The following is an 11,734-nucleotide window of genomic DNA, read 5'->3' on the forward strand; positions in this document are numbered from 1 at the left end:
TGATATACATATATATTGTGAAACGATTACCATAATAGCATTAGTGAAATGACTACCACAATAGGGTTAGTTAATACCTCTATCACCTCATAAAATTACCATTTTTGTTTTGTGGTGAGAACATTCTACTCTCTTAGCAACTTTCAAGTATATAATACAGTATACTTGTTAACTATACTCATCATGATGTACAGTAGATCCCCAGAACTTATTCCACTTATAACTGGAAGTCCATACCCTTCAATCATCATCTCCCCATTACCCACACTCCCCAGGCCCTGACAACCACCATTCTATTCAGTTTCTATGAGTTCAGCTTTTAAAAAAATTCCTCCCATAAGTGAGATCACATAGTATTTGTCTTTGTCTGACTTATGAGGCAGAAGCTATGATCATCTCCATTTTACAGGTAAGGAAATGAGCACAAAGAGATTGGGAATTTGACCAAAGTCACACTATTACTAAAGTGGTAGAGCTGGGCTTCAAACCCAGGTGGTCTGGCTCCTGTGTCTGTGCTTTTAGCCACTTTGTAGTCCTGTCTCTCACTATGCTGTACTGTGTTTGTTCCCTTGAAGTTCAACTCTTACTCTATGTGTGTTCATGTCTATATACTGAATTTCTACTTCTCCCTCATTTACTGTGTCTACCTAATATTTTAATAAGTGATATCAGATTTATAATCTGCAGACTTTACTATGATCCTAGTTACTTACTACAGCCTAAAATAGAGTAAATGAGATTCTAAACTACATATTTTAAAGGTAACCATAAAGTCATATTAAATTGGGATAAATCCAATTAAAAAAGCAAAAATAATAAATATGTTTTAAAATAAAGATTTACAAATTATACTTGTCAACATACCTTGTATTCATTTTTATCTTGAAGGTCTGAAGTAAATAATCTAATTTTCATATCAGCAGCAGAAGTGCAAAATCTGGAAGTAAGAAAATGAAAACAAACCCATTTTTAGCCTAAGTGAAAGTTCTCCCCACCTCCAACCACCAAAGCTGTTTTCATAACTCATAATCATGTTTTTGTTCGGGCAGAAAGGGGATGCTGTGGTTCTGCTGTAAAAAGTGTTATTACAACTATTACTCAAAGTAGGAGGCACTTAAATATCTTTGGAAAACATACAAAAATTAGTATATTGGATTTGTCTCTTCAGTAAGAAACGTGTAGAATTTTATTATAAATCACCACATGAATTTAATGTTTAACTTTTTCTTAAAGGCAGAAAAGGATGGGCATCTTTATTTAGCTAGGTCAATATTAGATATTAAAATAGTTAATAATTTTAGATATTAAAAATAGTTATACATCTTAGTCTTTGCCTTTTTCAGTTATCCATAAGCCTTCTTACTTTAAGATATATTGAATTCAATAAATCAGACAGAAGATGATAATCTTTTTATATCTATAAGAGCTGATATACTTCTATCCACTAAAAGCTGGCATATTATTCACACTGACCGTAACATTTAAGGTACTGTTTAGAAGTACATCAATGTATGTTACATTAAAAAACAAAATCTAATCAATACACAACTATTTTTTAACTAGTTTGCCTTCAATCCTAAAATTTTTAGATTCTCAGCATGTCAGATTATGGCTGAGGAAGAAAGAGAAGTTATATTTATATATTGGAAAACAAAGTTTATTTCAAATTGTCTTCAGATAAATGAGTATCATATGGATCTAAATTTCTCAAGTTCTGACTGCATTAAAGTTAACCATTTTTTCTTAACTAATACATTTAGTTTAATTAATTAATTAATTTTATTTATTTATTTTTTTGGCCGAGCCACGTGGCATATGGGATCTTAGTTCTCTGACCAGGGATCAAACCCGTGCCCCCTGCAGTGGAAACGCAGAGTCTTAACCACTGGACTGCAATGGAAGTCCTCTAAGTTTATTTAATTTAAATAAAGTTTAAATTAAAGAAGGCTCCTAATCTATAGACCTGGATATGTTGGTAGATCTCTGCTACCATGCCTTTTCAATGATTAGTTAAGAGCCATTGGAAGAAATAGATCAAAGCCAGCAGGGAAATGCCTTCTCTTGTCCAAGGCTTTCTCGGAGATGAAATTAAAAGTTGTAGGGAAATAAAGTACAAATGGACCCTTGAACAACATGAGTTTGAACTCCACAGGTCTATTTATATGTGGATATTTTTCGATAGTAACTACTACACAGTCTGTGGTCGGTTGAATCCTCAGATGTGGAGGAACCTCGGATAGGGAGTGCTGTTTATAAATTATACCCAGGTTATAATCACCCCCTGCCACGTTGTTCAGGCATCAACTGTAGCTCTTCTCCCCACAACTAGGACTATGCTGTTGTAAAGTATTTATAACCAGAGCTGAAATTTTCTAATCTTTTGCCTTTCCTTGACAATGTTAAACTTACTTGATTACTGGAGGCAATGAATTAAGTCTAGTCTCTGGGCTCCAAGCTATGCCATCGACCCTGACTCCATGGTGAAATGTTCGTAGTGTTTTATACTGAATTCCTTCAATGTCTGCTTCTTCTTCCTAAGCATACACAGTAAATGTTTTAATAAGTTATGAGAACAAACAATATAAAACTGTGTATTCATTATAATGAAGAATCTATCAGGGGGCCATGAATATTCTTTTGAGAAGTTCAAAAGCAGATCAGATATTAAGATGTAACTGGTTTACTGAACAACAACAAAAATATCTGAAGCTGTCTAAGCCTCACAAAATAACTCTCTAAGGTAACTAAAAACAAACAATATACTGGTTATACTTTATCTTACTTAGGAGACATTTTATTCCTAATAGTAAATACATTTCACAGCAAACACAATGAAAATGGAATGCTCTAAGAATCAGAATATTCTAGGTAAATGAATTACCATGCATGGATTATCAAGTGACAATATAAAAAATATATACTGAACATATTATGTACAAGATACTTTGTGCCTTATGATGCCTCGAAGTCATTATAATGAGTATCAATAATTTTCACGTAGTATTATACATGGCACGATACATGTGTGGGATGTTACAAACTATTCATCTATCCTATATACTATTACACTCTGTGAATAGTGAATATGCAAATAATGATCTGATTAGTCTTTTGGATATTTGATTCTGGGTAAGATGTTTAATAAAGTCAGCTTATCTCCTTGGGTTAGTACTACTAAAATGATTTCAGTTTATTCTCATGGCAAGATGAAGAAAAAAATGAATTTTAAAAAGTAATTTGTGTCTGGCAATATGGACAATAACCAGAAAAGCTTTCTGACTACAAAAATAATGCAAAAATCCAAATCCAGAGAAGCAACTGAGCACCAAGGCATAAAGCTATCTTAAGGACATCTGCCCACATCCAATAACTAACAGATTCAGTTTGTAGGGGATGGAAGACAAAACTTAGTGCCTGAACAAAGAGGGATGCAGATCAGAGACCTCTGCATAGATCCAGGACCTTTAAAGGGGAAGTAGGGGAAGAAAACCCCCAAAACCAAAAGTGCCATGCAAAATATGTACCGTGGGTGAAGGCCAAGAAAGAGAAAGAGTCACTTGTGAGAAATCTCAACCATTGGCTGGCCCTAACGTGAATTTGGGGCTGGAATTCACATTAACTATGTGCTCCAGAAAATGACAATTTAAAAATGTCCATATGTTGATAGTGGCCCCAAGCACTTGACAAAGGCAAATTCTCTTTGGGTGAACTTCCTCTACACAGGTCTCATAGAGTTCTGACAGATATAGTTTAATCAGATATGATCTTACCTGCACACACTACTACATATGAAAACAAAGTACCACAAACACAAACAGAAGAATCAACCTGGAGACATTAGATTAAAAAAATTAGATACAGGGACTTCCCTGGTAGTCCAGTGGTTTAAGAATCCGCCTCCAACGCAGGGGACACGGGTTCAATCCCTGGTTGGGGAACTAATACCCCACATGCCATAAGGCAACTGAGCCTGCATGCCACAACTACTGAGCCCACACGCTCTGGAGCCCAAGTGCCACAATTAGAGAGCCCATGTGCGCTGCAACTACTGAGCCCGCACGCCACAACTAGAGAGAAGCCCACACACTGCAACGAAGAGGTCCCGCGCTGCAACGAAAGATCCCGTGTGCCGCAACTAAGACCTGACACAGCCATAAATAAATAAATAAATAAATATTTTAAAAAATTAGATACAAAAAGATGTATTTATAAGGATCTAGAGGAGGTAATAAAAAAATATGAGTAAGCAACAAGAGATTACCCAAAATGACCAGACAGGTTTTAAAAGGAGCTAAATAAAAACGTCTAGATAAAAATACCATAATGAGAAAAAAAAAAAAATCAATGCTTAGAGGAGCCGGAAGACAGATTTGAAAAAATTATTCAGAATGCAGCTAAGAGAAGACAAAAAAAAATGTTAAGAGGGATTCAGTGAGAAGTTCCACCATATATCTAATTCGGGTTGTAGAAGAAATGAGTAGAGGGAATAGGGGAAGAGTCAATATTTGAAGAGATAATGGCAAAAGATTCATCATTCTTGACTAAAGGTACCAATATGCATATTTAGAAAGAACAATAAATCCTAGGCAGCTTAAAAAAAAATCTGCAGTTAGACACAACATAGTAAAACTTCAGAACACACAAACTCTCATGATATATACATATGTGTGTGTATATATAGGTGTGTGCATATATGTGAGGGGGAGAGGGAGAGAGAAGGGAAGAGAGTGAGAGAGGTATCTTAGAAATAGTAGCCAGAAAGAAAAGACAGGTTTCCTATAAGAGTAATAATTAGAACAACCATTGACTTCTTAGCAGAAACAAATGCAGGCAGACAGTGGAATATCTTCAAAATGACAGGAAAAACTGTTGAATTGTAGCCACAACAAAACTGTTTCTCAAGAATGAAGCTGTCTTAAAGATATTTTCATAAAAACCAAAACCAAGGGTTGGCATCAGTGAAGTCTCACTAAAGGATCTCCAAAAGCAGAGGCTGACAAACTATGGCTAAGGGGCCAAATCTGGTCTATGGTCTGGTCTGGTATGGCCCACAAGCTGAGAATCATTTTTATATTTTTAAAGAGTTGTAAAAAACAAAGAATAATTTGCAACAGACACCTTAAATGGCCTGGCAAAGCTTAAAATATTTACTACCTGGCCCTTCACAGAAAAAGTTTAAACTTTTTCTTGTAGTAAAGGATGTGCTTTTAGGTGAAGAAAAATGACCCCAGAAGGCAGGCCTGAGATGTAAGGAACAGTGAGTGAAAAAATCAAAGGCAAACATGCGGGTAAATCTAAACAAATACTAGTCACATAAAACAATACTGAATTTGTGGGGTAAAATGAAAAGAAAAATGATAGAGAACTAAAATATAACAATAAGTGTGTAGGGGGTGACAGTTCAAGTGTCAAAGGTCCTTGCTTTGTTCATGAAGAAGTTAAAAATATTAATTTTAACACTGTCTAATTAAGGATGCATATTAAAATATCTATGGTAACCATTAAAAAAAGAGAAACAATACGTAAAACCTCCAAACTATCAGGGAGAAAAAAGATGAAAGGAGGGGGTAACAAAACTCAAACAGAAGACACAAGAATATGCATATTGGCAATGTTTTCAATAGCAAAATACTATGCGATAGAGGAATAGATCAATTGTGGTATGTTCATATTATAAAACACCATACTACAATGAAGATATATGAATTTTGACATAGAGGAATCTAACAAATATACTGTCAATAACAAACAGTAGAAGAACATAACACAGAATAATTTCACTGATATAAAGTTTAAAACATGAAAAACAGTATGCTGATTTGCAATATCTACACATGGTAACTCTGAAGAAAAAATTTCAGACATGGTTACACCTTGGGGATGAGAAGAAAAGGCGGTAAGGAAAGAAAACCCAGGGGGCTTCAAAGGAATTGCTAATGTTCCCTTTCTTAAGCTAGGTAGTAGGTATACAGGGATCTATTATTATTATTATTTATACCTTATAATGATAATACATATTTTAAAACATGCTTTATAAGCTTAAAATATTGCAATTTTAAAAATTATCATTGTTTCGTTATTTAAGTCAAAACCCTAAATGGGTCTTGAGACTAAAGCACAATTTTTCATGACAAATTTGCCCAAGAAATCTTCTGTGTTGACTATAGTTACTCTTCATAAAAGTTTCTAAGATTATAAAATAGGATCAGGGAAAAAATCCAGAGTAGGTGAAACTTGATATTTAATTGAATACATATGTCTATACAGATAGAAATTATGTGAAGGACTGTTCTAAGAATTCCATTCATCCTGAATCTAAATCCAAAGTTTTATAATGTGTACTTTAATTGAATCCTAGTGGATGTGTTCATTTTTCCAGGATAGCCTTTGCAATCCTAGCAGTCATCTCACAAATATATTACATACATCTTTCTCTATGTGATTCAGATACCCCTTGAAAATAACTTTAAATTTCAGGTGAGCTTAACAGAAAAAAGTTTTTCCATAAATGAAAAAAGGAAACAGAAATGCATTTATCAAGGAAAGAAAAACTGTCAAATTTTATTACTTCATAATTTGTCTGTATAATAACTGTATAGCTAACAGCCAGACATCCCAAGGCAGCAATCACTAAGTAATTTAAAAGTATGGTTAGGAGCCTAATCATATCTGACTTCAGAGTTTGGGTTACATCTGTTTTTCCACACTTGACAAATCAATCTTCTAAAAATGAAGTTTTTACCATCAAAATACACATTATTTTGCTACTGTAACAACAGTATTGATAATTACGTCCCGTAATTTGTTATCGAAGGTATATATGGAGTTATCGGGTGGTCGTGGGGATAAAGAAATCCCAGGGACTGTACAGCCTGAGTTTTATGTACTACCAGTGAAACCTTTTTTTCCTGGCAGCAATGTCTGCCATTGAGCCAACTAAAAGGCCAGGGTGTGTGTGTGGTATAGGCAGAGATGAATGCTATTTTGGGTTTAGTCTGGGGTGTAGGCAGTACTGTATAGGCAGGAAATTAAGATACCTTGGAAAACTTGCTATAATACAAATCCTCACACAAGGCTCCAGCGTTATTTGAGGTTGGGGCAATGCCAGGCTGGTGAAAGGGCTACTCTAAGGGCTTGAAATTGGCAGGCCCTCCCGCCACACCCATCTAAGGCCAGATACAGAATTTTAGCTGGATGAGACTGTAAAGTTTACCTAGTCTACTTCTTTCATCTAATGCTTAAATCTCTAGTAGGCCATTTGAAAAAAGTTTGCACAACCCTTATCTAAACATTTTCAAGTGAGAGGGAACTAGCTATTTTTGGGGGGAGCTTATTCAATTTGGGGGGTAGTTCTAATTATTCGAAGAGTTCTCTTTAACATTAAACCAAAATCTGTTTCCATGTAAATTCTATTCATTGCTCCAAATTCTGCTCTCTGGAACCATCAATGAGGTAGTCTAATTCAGTGACGGCAAATATCTGGCCATAGATGATCTCCCCTAAGTGAACACACTCAAAGAAGCAGTTTCAGCATCAGTCTTAAAGCATTATAAGCAACAACTCCACTCAAATAGAACTGACAAATAACATAAAAAACAGTTACTATTCTGAGTCTAATCTCTCTTTCACATGACAGTTTTAAACTTTTTAACACCACTCTGAAATTTGTCTTCAAATACATTATCTCCTTTGAATCATAATACACTGCTAAGAACTGAAGTAAACACTAAATATTACTGTCAATTTACAGAGGAGGATATGGAGTTGTTCTGTCCAGTATGGCAGCCATAGTAACATGGGGCTATTAAGCACTTGAAATGTGGTTAGTTCAAGCTGAGACATGAACACTTTATAAAGTGCAAAATCCACACCAGATTTCAAAGATGTAGTATAAAAAGAATATAGAAGTATCTCATTCGTAATTTTTATATTGTTCCACATAAAATATTTTGGATATGCTGGGTAAAAAATATATTAATAAAATTAATTTCATCTACTTTTTACATTTCAAAATGTGGTTACTACATTTAAATTTATATTTGTGGCTCACATTATATTTCTGTTGGACAGCACTGAATTAACTTCCTCTGGCAGTTTAATCATCGCACTGATTCATGGTGAACATCCAGGTGACTAAAAACTGTAAGTCACAACTCTCCCTTCTAGCTCTAGCAGTCTATCATTTTAAGACTTTATATTCATCTTTATTAAATTTTAGCTTGGTCAACTTTTGGCCCATTAATCCAATCTATTAAACAATATTTGGATTCTGAGCGGAGTCCAGCATACAACAGGTGTTCAATAAAAATTTGTTAAATGAAGTCTGTCATCCAAAGCATTAGGTATCCTTTTCAACTTCATGTTCTATGTAAATTCAATGTGCTTGCCTAAGTCAAGTGTTCTCATCCAAGTCCAAGAAGAGGTTGCCATTTATTACTGATGACCTTTTGAACAGACTTAGAAACTTTCATGCTCCCTCTGCCCTTTACTTTTATAGCAGTTATCTTATTGCATTGCTTTACATTTAAACATCTCCTTGAGGACAGGGTCCTTGCTTTTTTAAAGTATGTATCAGCAGTTCCCAGTACCTGATCTGCACTCAATGAGTATTTGACAAATACATGACACCAATCAATAGTACTATCATTTGGCTCAAATTTCCAACATATTCAAAAGAACACCACGAGATTCTGAAAAATGCTTTGTTGAAATTCACATTTACTACATCAGCAGTGTTTTCCTAACAGTCTTAGAATGAGGATTGCCTTTCTGACAGGAATGTGGAAATCTTTCAATTCAACTTTAGTTTTTTCTCAAGATAAGAAATTCAGTGCTACAGAACCTGAAGGTCCTAACGTGAGAGAATAGGAACAGTGTTTAAACGCTTCTTAATTAGATAAAAAATAACTTCAAAAGAAGCAATCTGAATCCCCAATGGCAAATTACTGAAACTCAATTCTCCTCCAGAACTGTTTGAACTACGGCTTCAACCTATCTGAATAGCAGCATAGAAGGAAAAGAACAGGGGTATAAAAATGAGATTTAGATCTTGTTTCTTCAGTTACTAGTCAGATAAATCCCTGAACTTCTTTGAAGTCGAATGGAAACTCCATGAGGACAGGGACAGTTGTTTAACTGTATCTCCAGTACGTGGCACAGAATATAATTTGTGTTCACTACTTGCGAAATTAATAAAAATCCAATTCTTTCCTTAGGTTATCTGGGGGTAAGACCCATATTGCCAGCTTCACAGGTCTGAGGATCAACAAGGAAAATGCATATGACCACAAACCATAACAGAGCAATACAAACGTTTTTACTCATTTTTTTTTCTCATTTTGTCATTTTCCCTCTGCCACCCATCACCTCTGCCTTTTCTTTTTTCCTTATTTCTTCTTCCTTTTTGACTTTCTCCCTCAACGTTTTTTAGCTGAACATAAACTAGTGCTAAAGCATATTTTTTCAGTACTTTTGAATACAATTCTATGTTTACTGCTATTAATTTTAAAAGTAATGAAGCAAAATATCAATTTTATCTGTAGGGGGCTGCTTTCTTCTTTTGTAGGTTAGTAGCCTGTATTAGAAAAATGGTTTCCCTTCAGTCTTTTTCAAGACTGTGTTACATTATTTCTGTTAATCACGTGACTTTTTATGATCCTAACCTGATAGTCCAGCTGAAATTAGGTCGAGGACCATATGTAGCCTAAAAGCTAGAAATTCCTACCCCAACCCTAAGAGACAACATGGGATAATGTAAGAGCTTTTGTATTCTACGCAGACACCAACAAACTGAAGCTTTTAATTCATACTTTCTCTTTAGGATAAATATACACACAGTTTAATTATGTATAACCTAATACATTTATTGCACTGTAAAATGCTAAACTGCATTTATGATGTCAAAATACTGTAAGATACCGAACTGCCTTCTCAGTAAAAGAGGAAATAATATTTACAATGTTTATAACATCACTTTGGTGATAAAGTTTAAATCTTTGAAAATTGGTCTCTGTCAAATTACCTCATTGATTAACCTCAATTTTGGAAATAGTGTTCCATGAATAACATTCTAATAAACAAAGGATTAACCAGAGATTCCTGAGGGTTGACCTCTCATTGTTCAAAGTCTCTCTTACATGTAGAACTAGCTTTCTTGTGAGAAAAGATGGTGTGCACCACACCATTAAATATGGGGTTGTGCCTGAGTGTCACCGATGACCAAATCAATGATAGCTAAAACATACATATGTATTAAATGTGTCAGATGCCTTCCAGGAACTGTACATGCTAACTCATAACATTCTCACAAAACCCTATTAAGTGCAGTTGACCCTTGAACAACATGAGTTTGAACTGTGCAGATCCACTTACATGCAGATTTTTTTCAGTACATACATACTATAGGATTATATGATCAGCTGTTGGTTGAATCCACGTATGAAGAACCAGGGTACTATAGTTACACCTGGATTTTGACCGCACTCATTGGCACCCTTCACCTCTGCGCTGTTCAAGGGTCCAGTGTATTATTTTCCTCATTTTTATAGAAGCGAGGTTAAGTACCTGTTCAAGGCCATATAGCTATTAAGAGGTAAAGCCAGGAAGGAGTAAAAACCTAGCCATTTTGGCTCCAGAGTCATTGTCTTGTCTTAATGACTATGTTAAAGTGACTGTTCAATGAGTATGATCTCACACTTTGTTTACTCTAGATGTATAAAAAGTATGACAGCATATTAATAGGAAAGCTGAATATCATCAGAGCTATAAAATCTCCTGGAGGATTGTTTTTTAAGCTCTCAATACTAGCTTGTTTCCTATGTTAAACTGAAATGTATCAATAGAAAAGCTGGATTTAGTAATTAATCAGATCTCATCGAATTGATATTTTTCCCTGTACGTATGTTCAGTTAATCATAAACTTCAATTACCAGAATATTCCATTTCTAATCACGAGGCACAAGAGAAGCCTTATATACATAGGCTTGCCCCTGAACAACAACAGGAGTTAGGGCGATGACCTTCCTCGCAGTCGAAAATCCTATTATAACTTGCACTAGGCCCTCCCTGTGGGCAGCTCCTTGGCATTTGCAGATTCAACTAACTTAAGATCCTATTGTATCCTAATATTTACTATTGAAAAAAGTCCATGTATAAGTGAACCATGCAGTTCAAACCCATGTTGTTCAAGGGTCAACTATATTCTTTTTCACTACTTAGTCAATGTTTGCACAAGTATCAGGTATATATTACTGGGAATGTCTTTCTCAGTAGTTCTTCATATCATTTTTTTTTTAAACATTCAAACTCAATATACTTTTAAAGTTTAGCCAAAGTTTACCAAAGTTTGTATAAGTTTTCTTATCAGTGAAATATCTTCACTGTCATTCACTGCAGTTTTGTACACTAACCTGAAATGTACATGTGCCAATGACCACGAAATTATTGCCACCATATGCAATTAGGTTTCCTGAATCCCCACTCTCAAAGGGATTGAATTCTACCACATGCACATAATCTTCGCAATCCACAATGTAGGCAGCATTTCTTGTGGCATCTTGCTTCATCCTGGATGGCAGAACTCGTGCAGCTGTAAAAATAGCCTTCTATTGGACAAGGGCACGAAACTGTGGATTACAGCACAGAAGCAGTTAGACAGAAACCATCAAAGGATTACTTTACACAATTAATCAAAATAAGGATGTGACTACAGGCAGATCAAAAAAAAATTACTTAT

At 35.0% G+C, this 11,734-nt stretch overlaps 1 protein-coding gene across 1 annotated transcript in view; it reads right to left on the reverse strand.

Moving 5' to 3' along the window:
• The window catches only part of NUP37 (nucleoporin 37), a 41,880-nt gene that overhangs the window by 28,920 nt on the left and 1,226 nt on the right, over positions 1-11,734 (reverse strand). Inside the window, exons 2-4 of the mRNA XM_059934766.1 lie at positions 11,409-11,624; positions 2,410-2,534; positions 865-937 (exon numbers count right to left, since the gene is read on the reverse strand). Of these exons, the coding sequence (XP_059790749.1) occupies positions 865-937; positions 2,410-2,534; positions 11,409-11,564 (354 nt within the window). The 5' untranslated portion in view covers positions 11,565-11,624. The remainder of the gene's footprint in view (positions 1-864; positions 938-2,409; positions 2,535-11,408; positions 11,625-11,734) is intronic.

Source organism: Balaenoptera ricei, chromosome 10 (genome assembly GCF_028023285.1).
Source record: "Balaenoptera ricei isolate mBalRic1 chromosome 10, mBalRic1.hap2, whole genome shotgun sequence".
In the NCBI taxonomy this organism is placed as follows: Eukaryota; Metazoa; Chordata; class Mammalia; order Artiodactyla; family Balaenopteridae; genus Balaenoptera; species Balaenoptera ricei.